At 29.2% G+C, this 21,436-nt stretch overlaps 2 protein-coding genes and 1 long non-coding RNA gene across 3 annotated transcripts; 1 reads left to right on the plus strand and 2 right to left on the minus strand.

Moving 5' to 3' along the window:
* Positions 1-924: 924 nt before the first annotated feature.
* Positions 925-4,834, minus strand: LOC137814273 (calmodulin calcium-dependent NAD kinase-like). The gene is made up of 9 exons (XM_068616905.1): positions 4,666-4,834; positions 4,334-4,510; positions 3,891-4,114; positions 3,735-3,796; positions 3,124-3,345; positions 2,337-2,463; positions 1,845-2,167; positions 1,607-1,751; positions 925-1,472 (listed from the first exon to the last, which is right to left on the minus strand). Exons 1-9 carry the CDS (start codon positions 4,682-4,684, stop codon positions 1,218-1,220), a joined length of 1,554 nt encoding a protein of 517 aa, XP_068473006.1. The 5' UTR covers positions 4,685-4,834; the 3' UTR covers positions 925-1,217.
* Positions 4,835-12,571: 7,737 nt separating this feature from the next.
* On the minus strand, positions 12,572-14,558 carry LOC137816188 (uncharacterized). Its single transcript, XR_011081777.1, has 3 exons — positions 14,264-14,558; positions 13,632-13,792; positions 12,572-13,214 (listed from the first exon to the last, which is right to left on the minus strand). It is a non-coding gene; the product is annotated as an uncharacterized lncRNA (long non-coding RNA).
* Positions 14,559-17,122: 2,564 nt separating this feature from the next.
* LOC137816047 (uncharacterized) lies at positions 17,123-20,683 on the plus strand. Its single transcript, XM_068619149.1, has 10 exons — positions 17,123-17,129; positions 18,196-18,368; positions 18,508-18,623; positions 18,763-18,843; positions 18,919-19,021; positions 19,265-19,339; positions 19,491-19,540; positions 20,044-20,136; positions 20,216-20,400; positions 20,523-20,683. The coding sequence occupies exons 1-8, from the start codon at positions 17,123-17,125 to the stop codon at positions 20,057-20,059; spliced, it is 621 nt and encodes a 206-aa protein (XP_068475250.1). The 3' UTR covers positions 20,060-20,136; positions 20,216-20,400; positions 20,523-20,683.
* The last annotated feature ends 753 nt before the right edge of the window (positions 20,684-21,436 follow it).

The following is a 21,436-nucleotide window of genomic DNA, read 5'->3' on the forward strand; positions in this document are numbered from 1 at the left end:
TATCATTTTCTTATAGATTTTACATTTCAAATTTTCTAAATTTGTTTTCAGAATACATTTTGACCTCTTCCCTCCCCGTATTAGCTCTCTTTTTTCAATTAATCATTGAGTAAAAAAACCTCATTAAAATCCATTTTTTTTTCTTCTAGACTTTCTAGAAAAAAAATAATCTTTAATTATTTAGTGAAAAAACCTGGTATTCAAATTCCCATCATCTTTCTTCATTCATTTTTGTCTATTTTCTTTTTATATTTTGTGTTTCAGATAAAGCATCAGAATAGAGATCTATTTTGCTAACTATTAATAATAAATTTGAGTTTTTCTAAGTTTATTAATGATTTATTTGGATATACTTCTTTATAAGAACTTATGTTAGATCGTGAGCCTCATGTTTGATTATTAATTTATCGATAGTTTGTGTATCTAATTTTATGAGGGAGTACAAGTCAAAGGATCTCAATCAATTAGACTTAATCATCTTTAATGACTTAATTAAGACAGAATCATGACTAAAGGTAAAGAGGTTACAATTCAGTCTATATATACCTGATTATACTCTACATAAAAGAACATCATCTAATATGATTATCTAATCATCATCTAATAAACACAGAGTACTCTCAACTCCTATTTTTATTATACTAGAGCTTGAAGGGAGACCACTAGGAGCTCATCCGAATGTCGACCGACCTCAATTTGACTAGAACAACTTCTAACAAAGAAAAATAGAACTCTTCCATAAATTTAAAACTGATTTAAACATAAATTAAAATAATTTAAAATATATATAATTTTCTTTTTACAAATTAACTTTATTAGTAACTATTATATCCATATGAAAACCACGTGTTCTAGTTTTTGAAAATATTTTCAAATCCAGTAAAATAAAAGGGTCTAAAAGCACAATAATGATTCACTCTCAACTATAAAAGAATCCCCCCCAAAAGGGTATTTGAATTATCATTTTGATCATTAAGTTGTATCTGAACATTAATTGCATCTTAGGAAATGTCTGTTCCAATTTCCTGTTTGACAATTAAATTAAAATATCCTGTAAGATTAACACTAAGGCTATTTGTTTATACATGTAAAGTAATCAAGGATGCTAGAACATGAAGTCTTTGCAGTCACAGATTTTAGAAACTTTTCTTGCCTATTCTTTGTTGGTTCATCTGGCGAACCTCATCTTAAAGCCTAAGGTTGAGGAATTTCATCTGTTACTCAAGGGTGAAGTTATATTTCACTCTTTCAATTTTTTGGATTGAATACTTGAGCTCCTGTTGGATGTTCAACCTTGAAGGAGATAATACGATGTCTTTCCATACTGATCCAGCATCACAAGCTGGGTTGGGGTGCTTGTAAAGTTCATAGATGGAGTTGGCCTTTTCGTTCAACTTGGCAAGCCTCTTCAAACAGTCGAATTCATCTGGATCAACGAGTAGTGTCTTGTCTCTATCTTTCCATCCTATCAACTTTACAACAATTATGAGGTCAGTAACACTAACAGATGTTGAAGACACACTAAATTAGCATCCATAAAGACCTTATTAATGAAATGATCTTCCAAATTTTGACTTAATCTCCATAAGAAGAGGGAAATGTGTACCTTGGCTGGACCTTCCAATGCGTTTGTGAAGTATAGTCGTGCATTATCTACTAGTTGACAGTAAGTCATAAATGCCTCAGCAAATCTCTTGTGTGATTTCAACTGTGAGTTTACTCTCACTGCTCTTCTGCACATGATAGCTCTCCTGTTTACATTCAAATTTAGTTGTTAATCTCAAAACTGAAACATTTTTCAATTGTTATTGGTAAGAATGTGAAATTGAAAAGTTGAATATGACCTTATTCCTCTAACGACTGCAAGATAAGCATCACATACTACACCAACCAGCTCTATCCTATATGGTTTTCGCTTTTTGCCTTCAACTTGTTCAGGCTCTACGCCCTGAATTCTTTCCCAATAGTTTTCAATTACAGTTCCATCATCCTTTACCCTATAGCCAGCTCCCATGCGGTAACGGCGACGGTGAACATTCCTAGCCATTGTAATTGTCTGCACAACAAATGGCACCCAGGAGAGTGTGCCGTCCATAATCACGTCTCGTCCTTCATTTAATGCTGTAACTAGGAGTGATGAGGCGGCATCTGTGGATGATTGGTGTACCTGTTTGGAAAAAATCAAACAATCCAACACAAATGTGAAGTGGTGCTAGCTAGATTCAATCATTTTGGACTTAAAACAGTCACCATTTCGTAAGAGTTGGAATTGAATAATGCTACACTAATATCTACTAATTCCTACTCATCGAGCTACAAAATTAATGAGTCTCAACCAGTTCTGCTGTTTGAATCATGTCATGGTGACCTCTTGAGCTAAGGGCCTTGTAGATGACATCTGATTCTTTGAAGGCATCTGCCTCAATGACTACGGCATTCCCAGCTGCTCCTGCCCAAAAAGGTCTGTTCAAAATTCATTTACAAAGAAACGTCATTAGGTCATTCTCGTTTATTCATATGAATTAAAACCTACTGGTAGCACAAATTATGGTAGAAACAGGTAAACAAACATATACACGCACTTCATTTATCATATTTTTATGAACACATACCTCATTTACCTAGATAACCATGTTTATGGACTTACTCTTTAAACGCATGGATGTGCACTGAAGTTCAAAATATTGGTGGTTTTCTTCAATATAAAGAATTAAAGCTCGTTTAATTATTTTCTCACTCTTTTTTGTTTTGTTTTCAAGATTGGTTTCTAAATTACACGATTGAGAATCTGTTTCTCTATTAACATATATTCACTCCAATTCAAGACTATCCGAATAGAACAACGAATCGAGGAGTTCGATGGTCTTTAACTATATCTTGATTTTAACAAAAAAAAATTCTGCGAAGTTTTGGCAATTATTTCCAAAGCAAGTTCAAAATCTCGGAAACAAAATCAGTTAGAAAATGTTTTTCTTAGAGTACTTTGTTCATGAGCAAATTTTTGAGAAGCAGAATGTGCTCAATATATATACAAACATTTTCAAATTTGCCTAGGGCACAAGCATTTTAGAAAGAAAACAAAATTGTTTCTGAAACACTAAACAAACAAGGTCTTACACTTACTCTTTGAGAATATCCTTGAGCACGGTGCTCTTGCCAGCTCCCATGCCTCCACCCATTAGAAGGAGCACTGGACTCCTATCGCTATGAGCTACTGGTGCCATCACCTCTGTACATTGAGAGTCATCAGTTGTAGCAATTCCCATCGCTTTCATTTCTTCCACTAATGTATTAAAAACTCTAGCCACCTTCAGATTCTTGGCAAGTCTCTCGAACCTTTGTTCCCTGTATAATTGAGCAATATTTTCCTGAGAAAAAATTTAAGCTGAAGCAACCCTTTTGAAGATAATTGCAGGTTCTCTAAAAACAATGATAATTGTAAATCATTTAACTATCAAATATCCATCTCTGGAACTACTAAGCGACACCAATATTTAAGGGGATAGAGAATAAAATCTTCTTGTTTCATTAACTTATAAAATTTAACTCTGTAATTTGCATCACTGCATAAGATGAATGTATGAATTCATGAAAAAGGTGAGGTCACAAGAAACGGAGAGTTCATGACAAGTAAATTCTGAGTATATCGGTTCCTGTTCCAAAACACACGATCCCAATCTCATTTTCAAGTGGTTTATCTAGTGTTCTTAGAAAACAATCCCAATAATACACACCTAGTTGCTGCCATAACTATGCTCTTGAGCCTCTTTTTTGGCTCATTTTCCGAGCTCAACACCTGCATATTAAGCAAAAGAAGAACATGGTTTTACCGAGTATTGTACACACAAGCCACTTTAGATTAATTATTAAATGACTTAGCACCCCAATACCTGACTCATAATTGTGTCACCGTAGTTCCAATGGAATGCTAAGTAACTAAGAATGCATCTCTCAAACTCCTCTACCAGCTTCACATAAAGTGAATCGGCATCTGGTTCATTCTCAAAAAAGGCGTATATATCATCTTCAAATCCCTCGTATTTCCTTATGTATTCAGAAGCTAATCTACATAGATGGGGACAAAATCTTCTGTCATTGAACCCCATTTGCCTAGCTGCACCACATCAGAGAACCTTGAATAAGGAAAATGCTGAATATAGTTGGAAACTGTTTGCATTAAACCATACCATGTGCATAATAAAGCATATTTCATTCAAGCCCGTTGTTATTGCTTTAGAAAACAACATAACATTTGCAACATAATTTCAAAATGATACATGTTTGTGGATCCATGTATATAACGGAAAAGAAATTGAAAAACATATATTATTACCTACGTAATGGGAGAATCTTTCAAGCTTTGGGACGTGACTTGCGCGTGACAATCTTATACGTGGGATGATCTTTCGATCTCTAGTTTGTTTCAGACGATAATGAAAAACCACGATAAACAACAACCCAACAGAAAGGGCTACGATGATTTGTGTAAATCTGGGTTCGACATCATAATCTGAACAAGTTTGAGGTGGGTGAAAACCATCGTAATTTTATTCACATTGCATCAGGAATATTTTTATAGATAAACAGTGATAAAAGTATATAAAACAAATCAACTACAAGATGCGCATGAGACTTTAGTTTTTTTCTTTTATTTTTTGAGTTTACCTTTCTGCATATCTCCCATAAATCAAAGACCCAGAGACCACAGAGCTGCGATGAAGGAGAGTTTTTGTGTCTTTTGACTTTATCTTTTTCTGAAGATTGTATTCTGTAGTTGTTTGATGAACTTCTTCATTTCTCTGGCCTTTGTCATTGGACATTAATAGTTATACACAACATATTTTTTCAACACACATCTTTAAATATAAGTTTATAAAAAACTCATGAAATTATCCAAATTAAAATTTTATATAATAAGTTTTATTCATAATTCTACAAGTTTTAATAAATATTAATTAAAAACAAAAATGCCGTCAAAATTGTCTTGTTATCCTGTTCATGATTATATTGTTTGGAATAGATAATAAAATTGACATGTGAAAGCAAAATTGTCTATGGGTCATGCGCATAAAAGAAAAATGTTTCCTCCTTATTGGACTAATATAAAAAGTTATCTTAATTTTCATACAGATACAAAAAATTTAGGTTAATTCCTATATATATATATATCATATATCATATAATGAAAAGCTAATTAACTCATATCTACTTTAAAAGATAATCAAAACTCGGTCTCTAAGAACTAAAATATATCATATATGCCCCTTTTTTTCATAATAAAAGGGTAACACTATTTGAGCAGTTTAATTTTCATATATGATATTTTAATACAAAAATTAATCCTAAAGATTTTGTTTAATGGATTCACACTTTCATATTTTTTTCGACTTAGGCTTAGCTTTGTAATGATATAATTTAAAAGAAAATACACACATGCAAAATATACACGAACAGACACAAATTTTAAAGTAATTAAGAAATTAATATATTTGACGTAAATAATTTGAGAATATATATAAAGCACATTAATATGCATGTGAGTGTCAGCTTTTCTGCTTCCGGAGAAGCCATTTTCCTCAAGTGTACGTTGTTATTATGTAAAAGCAACTTGCTTCGCATTCAATCTGATTTTGTGACCATTGGAGCTTGCTTTTGGATAACCGTACAAACTTCTTTCCTTTTCATTTGTACCAAAAGAAAACGATGAAACAGATGAATCCAATAGGGATTTGATCTACTGCAACCACGTAAGGCCATGAATCAAGTTTTGATCAACATATGGTTCCTAATATCACCATAACTTCGATTACATTCAATGTATACAATGAACTTGTACTCAAGAGTCTGGGGTAATGCGAATTGATTTATCGGTTTATTTTTATTTAAAACCACAAAGTTATACAAAATATTTTTTTTCATTCTTTCTTGTAAAAAATATAAATATATATTAGTATTTTAATTTAAATCACAAATACTCGTAAATTAAATTCTAAATTATTGATTGCAGTGAAATAATTTAATATATACACTACAAGAAAATCATAAAATAAAAACTAATTTTTAGAAAAAAATAATAATTAATTATTATAGTGACTAAATTAGAGACCATTTTAGAGATTAAAAAAATTTTGGTTTTTAAATTAGTTTCTATTATTAAATGGTTTCTAGATTGATGTGTAATTAGCAACCAAGGTTTTTGCTACCAATTAAATTTGGTAGCAAAAACCTTGGTTGCTAATTAGATACCAATTTAAAAATCATTTAACAATAATAGAAACTAATTTAAAAACCAAAAAATTGTTTAGTCTCTAAAATGGTTTTTAATTTAGTCACTATAACAACTAATTATTTTTTTATCTAAAATTGATTTGTATTTCATGATTTTCTTGTAGTGATTCAAATAATATTGATTGTGATAAAACATTCGAAATAGAACACAATTTACTGTAATAATTAATTTAAAGAAGAAAAAAAATTAGTCTGAATAAATTATATATTATTTTATAAACTAAAAAATTATTAATATTTAAAAAATTTCTATTAATAATAAAAAAAATTATAAAATAGTTTCTAAATTAATATTAAGGATGAAGTATCAATATTTTAACTATTAACATTTTATATACTAAATTAATTTTAAATTTTAAATTTTAAATTAAAAAAATTTAATTTAGAGTTAAAAATATTTGTAGCTAAAATATTAATAGTTAATATTAAATTTAAAAACTATTTTATAATTTTTTATTAATAATAAGAACTATTTTAAATAATCATAATTTTTTAGTTTATAAAATAATATTTAACCAGATTAATTATTTTTTATTTTTAAAATTAATTATTATTAAATTATTTTTTTTAGTAATTCCTCATCATTTGAAAGATAAAGAATTTACGAAGCTAAGGCGAGTATAGGCCAAAATAAATTATCAATGTAAAATTTGATAATAATTGGCTATAACCACGTTGCTATTTTCTTTTTCTAATCCAATACCTAATAAGGCATATGTAACCATTTCAATATTAATGGCTTTTTTATTAGAAAAAAACTTTCAATCTTAATCCCTAAACTATTTTATATTAATATTCTAATTGAATTTTCTTGTAACATCTATTGTAGTGGCATCCTTCATTCTTATTCAGATTGGAATTGCGACTGTGTTCTTGCAAAGGGTTAAGAAACTGTTCTCATTTCAGCAAAATGTGTAGACTTTTCAGATTCTCTGGCTTCTCGGTCTCTATTATCTGGTTGGTCTTTTGGTCCACTTCTTTGACTTTATGTTGGGCTAAATGACAAACTCACTTGATTGGGCTGGATCCACTAAATCTCTTAGCTTCTCCACTCTATCTCTTTTCATGGTTGGGTGTGTGTACCTGCAAGGCGCTCCAATGCGAAAGTCAGAATCAGTTTTATATAATTATCAGATAAATTCACTCTACCTCTTAGATTGATGACCTATTTATAGTGTTCTATTATTGGGTCCAAAACCTATTTAGGCTTTTCTTTTTGTACCTAATATTTTTTAAATACACACTTGTTAATTTAGACCATGTTATTATGGATTTTGCTATATTAACCAATTATAATTTTATTTATTTACATTTTTTACACCCAACCTTTCGGCCTACTCTTTCGGTTGATCATTCGGCCCAGCAGTACAACAACCTTTAGGTTTACCATTGTCATCTTGAAGGTGTAATTTGTCCTTCCATTTTCATTTGCTCCTTGATGAATTTCTTAGTTGTGTACCAGCTTCCACCTCTCCATCCAAAGCCATACATGTATATCTGTTAAAGTGAGAACTTATATATAAGAGGAAATTAAAATGTTTAAATACACTTATCGCAAAAGAAAATTTGGATCATCAAAAAATAATTAATATTAAAAAATATGGTGTGTGATAAAATATTTTTTGGGTTGTTCAGACCAGTTGTTTCTCTCTTGGTTTTCTTTTGTTTTTTGGGACTTGCCTTAGTTTAAGAGGCTCATATATTTTTCTCACTCATGAAGCTCTTTTTAATAAATGTTGTAATGTTGAACCTTATAGATGAATGAATATAGGTTTTCTATTGTTTCTACTCTTTTTCTTCCTACTCTGCCCTATTCTGGGTTTTGCATGTCTAAAAATATGGGCTTCTTCTTCTACGACTTTTCTTATTACACTATGCAAGTTTCTCTTTTGTCAGTTTCGATCATAGTGAAAGCTTCGTCAATCAATTCACCATTTTTTATAATATGGTATCAAAGTTTTTTATTGAAGAACTCTATTGTGCACTATGATATTTTCTCCATCGTCTTATGGTTCTTTCTTGTTTTAAGAATCTAACTTTTCTTTCTTTCGTTTCTTTCATATACGGGAGAGAAACAATCATATAAAACATACATTTCTCTACTTCTTAATGAGAATCATGCGGTTTTCTACGTCTCGTTGGTCCTTGATCCTACCAACTATCATTCTTGGAGCAAATTAGTGATGCCAACTTTGAGCATGAAAAATAAAATAGAGTTTATTCTTGGCACACATGTCTGACCGAGAAACATCCAACCTTTTCGGCGTGAAATTGTGCAACAATATGGTTGTATCTTGGCTAGTACACTCTGTCCTTATTCCTATTATGCAAAGTATTATATGGGTGATTTTGGCTACAAATATTGGGAATGACCTAAAAAACAAGGTATTCTCAAGACGATCTTTCTAAAAATTTTGATCTGCAAATGGAAGTGGCCATTTTGAGTCAGGCAGATCAAGTTGTTGCTGAGTACAAAACTTAGAATAATTTGAGATGAGATAGAGAAATTTATACCCAATTGTGCTTGTACTTGTAAAACAAAATGTTCTTATTTTGTTGCGTCTACTATTAGTCAGAGAAAACGTGAGGACCAAACTATGCAGTTTCTTCGAGGTTAAATGATCAATATCATAATATATAATCTCATGTACTTCTTATGAAACCCATACCACCTATAACAAAGATTTTCCCCTTATGGCTCAATAAAAACGTCAATTGGTAAGTAATGTGTTGATCACTAATGTTAATAGTTGTAATTCCACTTTTGTTACTTGCACTTTTTGTGAAAAAGTTGGTCACACTGAGAATGTTTTCTATCGGAAGAAGGGTTTTCCTAGTAAAGATAGTAGGTCTTATAAGTCTAACAATATAATAAAAAAATTGTACTCATTTTGGGATGAGTGACATACCATATAACATTGTTACAAAAAGAGTGGGTATCCCGGATTATAAATTATGTAATGGTAAATCCACTCAAGTAAATAATGTTGTTGCCATTAATGAAATCTTTTCTGAAAAATGCAAAAGGGCAGGAAGATGGAGATATTTGTCTCTCACACCTTTACAATATCAAATTCTTTTGGATATCAAACAGAATGTGAACAACAACGCCACGGGTAACATTCTTACTTTGAATAATTTAAAACATGCTAAAAAAATTTGGATTTTAGATTAGAAACAACTAATCATGTTTAGCTTTCCGTATCTAAATTTATCTCTTATAATTTTATTAAAATTGTTCTTATAAACTTACCCAATGAACATAATGTGTTTGTTAATTTGTTTGGAATGGTTGTTTTCAATCATAAATTCTATCTCAATGCATGTTAGCTCACAATCTTTAATGCTTGCATATCGATATTACTTCATATTGCAAAAGGTTTTAAATCCTACATTCATGTCCACCCTCCATATGGCCTAATTTCCTCTGTCTAAACTCTAAACTGTGTATGGAAAATGTGATTCATATTGTATATTCTTGTCATGTTTTTCTCAGCTGTAGAATGGTATGTTTGAGGATATGTCCATTACATTTTGTTGATATATGTTTGATGCTTCTGATTTTGCATATTCTTTTTAATATCCCCTCATTATTTCTTTCCTTAGTATTTTCTTCTCATGCAAACAAATATGCAATATTCGTTCTTGCAAAATGTCAAAACCCACTCAGTCAAAGTAATAAAGTGTGTATGGGTGTGGTCCATATCCCAAATCTTTTCATGTTTTTCAAAGTTGTAGAGTGTAGTGTCTACTACAAAAGTTTTACATAGAAAAAAAAAATCAAATCTAAATTCGGGGTAGGTAAAGTTATATATAAAACCAAATCCGTTAGAAAATTACTATACCACACCAATTTATTTATTATTATGTTTATTATTATTTACATTATTATTGTTAGAAAGTGGACTTTAAGCCTAACTCAACCCCATAAAACCGGTTCATAGGGTTGAGGTTTGCACCCATTTATATACAATGAAAAACTCTAATCTCTAGTCGATGTGGGATCTCCAACAATTATTGTTATTGTTCTTACCGAAAATTGACTGAGAGAAGTCCAATGTGAAAAATGATGACTACTCTTTAAACAGAGCTGACATATGTTTGTCAGGTTAGTAAGAGAGTAGAGAAATTTACCTACGAAAGACTCTTTGATATTTATGTTAAGAAGAATATGTTTGAGTATATAGTATGTAAATGAAAAAGTGTGTATACTCCCTAATAATTATTCCTATTTATAGATCTTTATATGGTGGTATTTAAACATTGTTTTAGATGACTAGTTATAGTCATTGATTAGCCGTTTGCTATTAGTTGCTTAACCAATAATAAAGAGTTTTCATTGTTTCATTATTTTAATTAGAGCTCGATTATCTATAGGAGATATAGCAATCCCCAGTTATATATTGTCATCATTTGAAACAGGTATACCTTCGAGATAGATACAGTTATTATTGATAATATTATTATTATTATAAATATTTTAATTATTAATATTATTATTATAAGTATTATTAAAAATAATAATAATATGAATACTAATAAAAATATTTTTAGTATTAATATTAATATTAATATAAACTAATAATAATAAAAGTAATATTAAAACTATTAATATTAATAGTATTATTAATTAATATTATTATTAATATTAATATTACTTTTATTAGTAATATTAATAACAAGACTAATAATAATAATATTAATGTTAATATTAATAATAATAAAAAATAATAATATTTTTAATAATAATAATCGTGATAATAATAATAATATAAAAAATTTACATGTGAAAATATTTATGAAATATTTGTATATAATGAGTAGGTATATTACCTATGGTGTGGTAATGTATATATAATACTGAATTAGATATATAAAAAATTCATATATAATACTGAGATTTTGTGCAGTAGTGACTGAAAATGGGTCAATTGGTCTTTCTTGAGATATCTTTATTGTTTCTTGATGTCATGGTTCTTTCCTCTGTTTTCCTGAAAAAAAACATCACCTTTCTACCTTTGTTTCCGACCCCTGACTGTATCTCCCCATACACTTACTCATTCAGTTATCTACAGTCTGATGCAATTTTAATATTAAATTAAAAGTACATTGTCATTCTATTTGCTTTTTTCATTTGCCCATAAATCTAGGAAGATTACTTTTTAATCACTTTTTTTTGTATTTTTCTTGAAGCATCAGTTCTTTTGACAGAGTCAAAATATTAAAAAGTAATTTATTTATATTTATTATAGAGTTGGCTACCCAATTTCAATAATGTCTATTTTTATCAACGTTATATTTCGACGGCTAATCTCAACTAAATTTGTACGGTTAGTTTAAGGTTAACGAAATCAGAATAAATTAGAATTAATTGTGTAAATATAAGTGTTTGATATTTTTTTTCTTAATATGCTAACTATGAAATAAAAAGAAATGTAAAATTGCTAATTATATTATACAAGATAGTATTCACATATGATTATTGTAAGTACATGGTATATAAAATTTTATTAATAAAAAATAAATAAATAAGAATTACACTATTTTAGGATGATGTAACTCTTACAAAATTGTATAAAAACGAATAATTCCTCCTTCCGTGAGTTTCTTTATTGATTTTGTAATATATCCAAACAATTACTTACATCCCCATAAACTTCCCATAGAAGAAAAAGACTTCCCATAGAAGAAAAAGGACATTAGTAGCTCGATAGGTAATTTATATGGATAAGAAGATGAATTGTTTTCACCTAAATTTTGGATTTTAGCATGAAGATACTTTGACTTTTGTTTGAAACTTTTCGTTTGAAAAATAAAACAAGGTTTTGAACGTGATGTATTACAAAGTGAACTTTAAGTCTAACTCAATCCCATAAAACCGGTTTATGGAGTGAGATTTGCACTCACTTATATACAATGAAATGTCCTCATCTCTAGTTGATGTGAATCTCCGACTTGATATAATATCTTTAGGAAATATTGTATTTATAGATTGTGATAGAGGATTTATCTATTTATGATGTTTTATTGAGTTGAACAAGTAAAAGTATGTGATATTTATTTTAGGGTGCCGTAAAGGATTGGAAAAACCTAAAATATTCTCAATTATTATTTTATATTTCTTGCTAATAAAAAAAAAGTAAAAAAAAAGTGATTTCCAAGTATAGAATAAGATTATTTGATTATGAACATCAAATTTCCATTTAACTTTTCCAAACCACAATACAACTTCACAAATAAAGAAAATGTAAATTTAATATTTTAACTAAATATATGTCTCTCTTGTAAATGTAAATGCAATCTCAAATATTAACAATACAAACAAAAGTCTTATTCTATTAAATCATCACCTCTGACAGATACATAAACAATATATATACAAAAGAAAAAAAAGATAAAACTAATGTATGACAATATAATAAACATAGATTAGAACTTATACTGTTCAATCAAAAACCAAAAAGAAAACAGTGGTAACATCATAATTGTTCCGAGATATAGGAGCCATGGTAGAAGCATGCTCATCTAATATAACCTAACCATTATAACAACATCCAATGGACAAGATGGCTAACTGAGATGACACATGCAAAAAAAATTGTCCAAAATAGTAATAGTAAGAGGAGAGACTCACCTCCATTCCAAGGAGTATCATCAGACAAGAAAGCAAAAATTTCTTATCCATTCATACTTTAAAAAAGTGGGGAGGAAAATTAAATAAAATGTAGTGACTATCTTATATAAGGAAAAGGCACAGTGCATCTTCTATCCAATTCAACTCACCCAAATATGATAGCATTCCACAACAGTTGTTATGTTGAGGGGCACCATTGATTTCTTCAAGTGGGTCCTGTTGCAGCCTCTTCAAATCTCTCATCAGCCTCTTTCTAGCAGGAGTCCACATTGCAACCACCAAGAAAAACTAACTGCCACCAGAGAAAACATAAAAGACTTCAGTTTTCTTTTCAGCAACAACAAAAAGTGGAGGTAAAACATAGTTCACCACTATATATATGCATTTGAATATATAATTCGACAATATAAGTGGCAAAATTTTCACAATCATTCCCACGACAACAACTAATTCTAACTACCATTATAAAAAATTAAATTCTCACTGGTCCCATATTAGACCTTGATCTGAAATATAACAGCAAATCCAAAATTTAAAAAAATGGGAATTTTGAAGGAATATTGAAAGGGGACTGATGAATATCCACATTCTGTACCAAACATCTACTGTTTACGCCATAACAAACGCAAATTAAAACTAAGAAGATAATGAAATGATTAAAAAGCGAAGTAATTGAAAGTGGAGGACAAAGGATAAGAAATTAAGTTACCCGATGTGTGTGAATGAGTCAGAATGATGGTGCGATAGAAAAAGCAAGAGCAGTGAAAGGATGGTGGGTTATGGGATGTGGGATCCACGCCAGTTGCTTAGTTACACACAATCTTTTGAGGTTTTTCTTTAGGGGTGGCTGAGGAAGCCTTTCAGAATGTCCTATACCAAAATCTTTCATATATATTAAGAAAGAAGTCCACAAGTCAAATTTAATGTAAAACGTGTTTAGGCTGTATGAGTTGAACTACCTCTGCTACTTCATTTACTTTATACATTTTTTATTGTTCATAATAAAAAAAAACTACTGTCGACGACAATGAAAACGTTTGGCTAGGGTTCAAGCAAAATGTGCACTACATTAATCAAAGTTTATAAAATGATGAGCAACTAAGAGCTTGAAACAGAAACTGTTGTCCTCGATGAATTTTGAACCCATAAAAATATAAACTGATTTTGTATAAACACTTCTTTTTCCAACAGCTGTAAATCAAAGTCACTGATAACCCCATATTGGAGGACATAAATCCAAGCAAGCATGTGATAATCACATTTGCAGAGAATAAGAGAAAGAAAGAGTTGAATAATTACACACAAATTAAGGACGTGTATTCGTGACTTGAGTATGCCTACCTGCTAGTGCTAGCTGATCCAATTCTCAACCAATTCAACATAGCTGTTTGTTGCAATCCCAGTTATTGATTTACTTGAGGATCTGTGCTACAAATGAACAAAGTAGGTTGGAGGGAGATTGATGAGCATGCAGCTCGGGGGAATGAAGCCTGGTCCGAAATCACTCGGAAAAAGTCTGTGTTTGAGATGGATTAGAATGAATGAATGATCTCGAACCAGATGACATTCCCCTGAACTTTTGATGAATGCGAATGCATGATAAAGAGGGTGGAGAAGGAGAGAAATTGGTATAGTTTTTTACATGATCATGCCATGCATTATTTTAGCTGTGGATGTCCTTTATACACGTAAATTTCAGACCAGATTCTTTCCGGGGCCATGTGATGTGATTATTTGGAGTCCACTTTCTACACTCCTGTTTCTTGCTTTCACGCGCACCACTTTCGTTAACAACAACACTTGTTTCCTCAAAATTAAATCATTTTCTATTCCAACGAAGTTAAAACTTTCTCTCCAATATTTATCTGTTACTGCTAGTCCCATCAACCTTCACCATCTACATTGGATTTTTTTTTAAAGGTAATTTAATTTTACAAAGTAATAAAAGTATTTCATAACAAAACATGTTGTATAGGAAATAAACTTTAATTGAAAATAAGAATTACATTTTTTTAATATTTTCAAATTTAGGTGTCTTTTGTTCATATTATATTCTCAACTTAATTTTGATTGGACGAAATTATTAACATTGAGATATTATTGGAATGATTATTTTTTATTATTGTTAACCATTTTTTATATACTAATGTTGATAAGACAATTTTTTTTATTTAAATTATTAAGATTATTTTTGCTATTATTATAAATCATTGTTGTCATTTCTTGTATGGTTCTCTCATTCTATGTCCAAAAATGTTTTTTTACGGGAACTAGATTTATTTTATTTGTTATTCTTTTGTTGATATATACCGTGAATATTTTTATTATTGATACCAATATTATTTTCTGTCAATAGTTTATTAGAATTATTTTTCTATTGCTAACTAGGAAAGTTTTCAATCAATATTAAAAAAAGAAATTTTGAAAATATTTTTTAATTAATATTGATCGAGTTATTGAAAAAAAAAACTCCAACCAACAATGTTGAATAAATAATCTCGATTGCTGTTAACTTAAATAATTATGATCAATATTATCAGAAAACAATCTCAATCGACATTGAGAAAAAAAATTGTCAATATCATTAAAAAAATGAGCTTTAACCTAAAAAAACATCAACCAAGATTCATTGAATAGATTCATCAATATTTATATTTTTTAATTATTAATAATTATTTAATACTTAAAAATAATTTTATTTGATGATAATTGAAATATTTTATATCAACTAAAAAATTAAAATTATTTTATTCAAACATAATATTTAATATAAAATAAGATCAATTTAAATTTAATATATTTAAATATGTCATCTTATCCAAATCCTGTCCGTCCCCATGTAAAAAGATTTCAGTTTTGCATTTAAGAGCTATTTGGTAGAATCAATAATCACTACGAAGATTAGTTTTTCTGGTATATTTTTCTAGCTGTATACAAAGCAAGGCGATTATAAAGAATAAAGTTAATTAATCATACCATTTGAACTAATTATCCACCTTGGAAACTACATTATCGAATAAAATAGTACCTAATTTATTGGGTTTGATGGGATACCCGAGTTTAAAATTTAAATAGAGGTCTCCCTAGACTCAAAAAAATTGCTTTGGAAGTTAAGTATCATTCCATTAATTTAATGATATTTTGTAATGCCTTGAGATTCTATGTTTTTAAGGGTTTTGACCTTCCTTTATTCTCCCCTCTCAAGTAAAGGAATTCACTTTTGCTTGCCACTAATGTGAATAGAAGATTGTGAATATGCCAAGTTTGGAACACACAAGTTTAATAAAGATTGGTTTAAAAGTGTATATAATATATGTGTGTGTGTAAAAAGGGGAGAGTAACAGTGTATGGAGGAAGAAATAGAGCATGAAAAGTTGCAAAGAATTAATTAAATAATGGATAAACTAGTGGTTAACAAGACATAACAGAAGAGGAAAAAGCAATGACTATAAGATGATTGTTCCAGCTTTAATATAGAAGCCAGTGTTCCAAACTTCAAAGCTGAGATCTTGCTGCAAGACTTGTTCAAGGTATAAGACCTTTTATTGCTTTTTATGTGCAATTCATCTTCGATTCACCCAGTGTTGCTTCAATTTAAAATTCTTGAACACATGAGAATTAAAACCATAGTTATTGAATATGTGAAGTGTGGTAAAAAAAAACTCTGGCTTAAAATAATACACCACGTGAACGAATAGAGAAGTAAAGTTTTGATAGGAAATTTTTGTTGGTCAAAAATGAGATTTTGTTAGTGATTGAAAGTGGGGCGACAACAGTTATCATTCATGCAATGCTTTGTAGAATAAAGCTTTTTTGATGTAATTCCAAGAGCAATGGATAAATCTAACACCAAACTAGCCCAACAAAAGAGTTGGGGGAAAAAATCATAATCTGGTTGCATGTATGATTAGAAATCATGTTGGGAACCAACCTAAAAGTGAAAACGCACTTTAGTATGGAACTTCATTCTCACATTTCAAGGATCTTCACCTAAAAAACTGTGATCCTATTAGTAAATTCTGTCAAAGGTCCCAATAATTGAAAACTCTGCTAAAAGAGAAATTCTTAACTTGTTAAATACTTTTTCTTATTGTATGGTACTCTTCCCATTATTATTATTATAGACTATTTTTAACTCGGAAGTTCTTTATTTATTTTTCTTCTTTTAACTTGTAAACAGTGCAATCCAGTGTAAATAGTATGTCCTGTGAGTTACTTACTGCTAAAATGAATACTTGTGTGGGTTTGGTTTAGGCCATGCAACCTATTCCTAAAGCATATTTATGCAGCAATCTTGACAGTGTATTGAATCTTCTTATTATGTGGTTATTGTTTATTTATAAGATTCACTACAAGAAAATGTTGTAATATAACTAATTTAGAAATTAAAAAAAAATAGTTTCTATAGAAACCAATTTAGATACTATTTTATAAACTAAAAATTATTGGTTACTAAAAAGGTATCTATTATTAATAAAAATTATAATATAATTAGATACTATATTTTTGGTAGCTAATAATAAAAATAAAAATAAAGTTTTTTTTAGAGATATTTTTTTAATCTCGTGTTAAGATGTAATTGGAAACCATTTTTTTAGTCACTTTTAATTTAATTTAGAAACTAATTTTTGGTCTCTAAAAATAATAAAATTATACTAATTTTTTAGTTTCTAATCATCATATAATTTAGATACTTAAATTTTTAGTCACTATTATTTAAATCTAGATACTAATTTTAGATAATTAAATTTTATAAAATTAATTATTAATTTTTAATTTATAAAATATTTTAAATTAATATGAATAAATTTACTAAACTATTATTTTTAGTATAATATTAAAATAATTAATATTAATTTAAAATTACATTTAAAATAGTATTTTAATCTTTTAATTTTATTTAAACATAAAATTAAATTAATTATAAATTCAAAATATTTTTTAAATTAAAAAAATTATGAATTAATTTAAATAGATATACATACTTTTTAAAAACTTATTTAATTTTTTTAAATATGAGAAAATATTCTGCAGTTTGAATTTCTAACGCTATTAGAAATAAGTACATTTTACTAATTTATTTAGAATTATTTTTCTTATAAAATATTTATAAATTTTATTTCAATAATAATTTGCAAGAAATTATTACTAAATTTGTTTTATTTAAGTTTGTATATATTTAAATGTTTTTTATATATTTTTTTAGAAAAAAATACTTTTTCTAAAATTCTACTTGATAAATATTTTTTTCCTCTCTTCTTCTTCTTCTTCAGTCGCAACCTTCCTTCACTCCACTCTCTGTTTCCTTCACTCCACTCTCTGTTTCCTTCCTATTCACTCTCAATCTCAATCTCGTTCCTCTTTCTCAATATTGCTTGTTCTTGATTTCACTCTCAGTCTCATTCAATTGGTTCGTCTCACTATCTTGTTCTTTGTTCAAATCCAGGTAAGTCTCATTCTTCTTCTCCACACTGTCTCCTTCATCTACTTCACTCTCAGTTTCGTTATTCTTTATCACTGCCGTTCTCGTTCTCAATCTCGTCCAATTGGTTCATCTCACTGTCTCTTTCCTTGCTCAAGCTCAGGTAAATCATTCTCAATCTCTATATCTCGTGCTTGCGACTCGGAATATTGTCGGTGACGGTGCTCAAACGCAATATGATCTTCAGTGTCACAGGCTTCAAGTTGTTCGCACAATTAGGTATGGTTTTTTTATTTTGATTTTATTTTTAGCAAGTTTAATGATTCTCATACTAGAGTTTCGATTGGGGAAATCTTTGCCCGTATACCTAATTACATATTGATAAAAATGTGGTAGGTTCTGTATTCATGCTTGGCAGATGTTTGACATCTTTGTTGTGGGGAGCTATAGTTGATCGCATTGGTCGAAAACCCGTAATACTTGCAGGGATCATTTCAGTGTAAGTATACATGTCAATGAACTGCATGCTTAGCTTTGAAGATTCCCATAATTATCAATGCTTACTTCATTTCAGTGTCATTTTCAACACACTATTTGGCCTTAGCAAAAGTTTTTGGATGGCTATTCTTACGAGATTTCTTCTCGGATGTTTCAATGGTTTTCTAGGACCAATGAGGGTATTATATCTTTAACTCCTACTATTTCACACTTTCTTGTTTTTTCCACCAGTACTTGGATACAAATTTTGAATGCATGTGTTGATTATAACTTCATTCTCTTTCAAACTTTCATTTCTACATTTTCTTGTCTAACTACTTTATTTAACAAGCCTATGCCATTGAACTTTTTAGAGAAGAACACCAAGCTCTAGGACTGTCAACTGTAAGCATCACTAACTCTTTTACATTGTTAATTCTTAGAACTGCATTTCCACAACAAGTCATGTTGTGATTGGTTTAATAATTGGCCCTTCATTGAGAGGCTATTTTGCTCAGGTACTATTCATATTCTTAGCCATCTGGAGTATAAGATAAATCTTGCATAAAGCCTTGAATTTCCATATGTTTATAAGATGAAATGTTTTGAATTGAAAGTATTCTGGTTTTCTGAGAAGGTTAACTGTTGAAATTCTGTATTTAATTGTAGCCAGTAGAGAAGTACCCAAATATTTTTCCAAAGAATTCCTTTTGGGATAAGTAAGTGGACTTTCATATTCAGTTTCTGTTTAAATTGCTTTATCATTTGGACCTATTTAGATAAACTTCTCCAGAAAATTAGTTTATGCCTGAATCATTTTTATAGAAGCTAGTACAAGAAAACTTTTACAAATTAGATTAAGAATAATCTGATTTTTGCTTACTTATTATGTTTTTCTTTCTTATTTTATCTTCCTATAAGTACTCATGGAGAACTTTATCCAAATAAAATCTTAATGATGTGCTGATTTTTATTTTCCAAACATAAATCATTTTGTAGGTTTCCATAGTTCTTGCCCAACCTCATAACATCAGTATTTGCATTGTTAAAACCATGAAGAAGGGAGAGAAAGTGATTTTAAGTGTGAAGCCTCAATGTAAGTTGTCTGCTGATGAATTTAAGTGTAAATGCTTGTAATTCTTAATGTGGATGATAACCTTGTCATTTTATGGATTTAAAACATGGTTCTGATGTTTCCTTACCTGTTTTTGCATTCTTGTAGTGAAAGTAATTGGTAAGCTACAAGATGGTACTTTGTTTTTGAAGAAGGGTCATGATGATGAAGGGGAGCTGTTTGAATTCAAAACTGATAAGGGTAACTTGAAAAAATGTCTCAATGTTTTTCCCGATTCCCACTAAATTATTTATTAAGCTAGCTAATGTGAGTGTTTTAGGATTGAGCATAACAAGCAATTGATGGGTTTGACAAAGCTATTTTGATTATGAAGAAGGGTGAGGTGACATTGTTAACTGTTGTGCCCCAGTATGGTTTTGGCTCATCAGAGTCTCAACAAGAACTTGTTGTGTTCCTTCTAACTCCACTTTGTATTATGAGGTTGAGCTAGTATCATTTGAGAAGGTAAGTTAATAAATAATCAATGATTTACAATTCTGCACTCATCTTGTGTTTCAATTTTCATTCTTTCATTCCTTTATCCATTGTTTGCGTTTGTTTCTTACTGATTTGTAACAATCTTTCAGTTCTAGCTTCCAAGACCGTCCTTGATTTGTTCCAGCCCAGAAGCTTGTGAGCTGCAAGTAGGCACAAAAAATGTAAATTCAATCAAGATAGGAATAGACTAAACTTTCTTGTACATATAACTCATGGATATTAACAAAAGTTGAAAGTAGATTTCAAACTACGGCGAGTATCTTGAGTTTATGTGATTATTTTCTAGTTTCTACCACAATCTTAGTTCACATTCATAATTCATAAAAAAGTTATTTTGTAAAATTTGAAAAAAAAAATTGAAAAATTTCTCATTTATAACTATATTTTGATTCTGAAAATAATTGCTTTGAGTTTATGAACTTTTAAAATTAGTGAACTTGAATCTACAAATAAATATAAAATATGAAAGAGTAAGTAGTTAAATAAATAAAAAAAGAAAAAAAGTAGATGAATAAAATAATATTTTATAATAAATTACATTATTTAGAAACCAATATTGTGACCATTTTTTTGGTATTTATATATTTGGTCACTAAATGAGTTTTTATATATTTTGGTCACTAAATTGGTTTCAATGAAATTGGTTGTTAATTTGGTTTCTATATAATTGGTCACTAAATTAGTTTCTATATATTTGGTCACTAAGTTGGTTTTTATTTAACGGTAACTAAATTGGTTTCTAAATTAGATTCTAAATTGGTATCTAAAATTAGCGACCATGATTTTAGCCACTTAGTGTTATTAGTTTCTAAATTAGTCTCTAATTAAGTTAGTGACTATTTTTATCATTTTAGAAACCAAAAATTTAGTTTCTAAAAGCAATTTTTCTTGTAGTGATTCACCCACCTATAAGATTGAAATTTATTTTTTTTTAAAAAAACTTGTTCGAATTTCATCTTTATCAAATTTAAATATCAGTAGATATAATTCAACCGTCCACTTA

The sequence above is a fragment of the Phaseolus vulgaris genome, chromosome 1, assembly GCF_000499845.2.
Source record: "Phaseolus vulgaris cultivar G19833 chromosome 1, P. vulgaris v2.0, whole genome shotgun sequence".
Taxonomy (NCBI): Eukaryota; Viridiplantae; Streptophyta; class Magnoliopsida; order Fabales; family Fabaceae; genus Phaseolus; species Phaseolus vulgaris.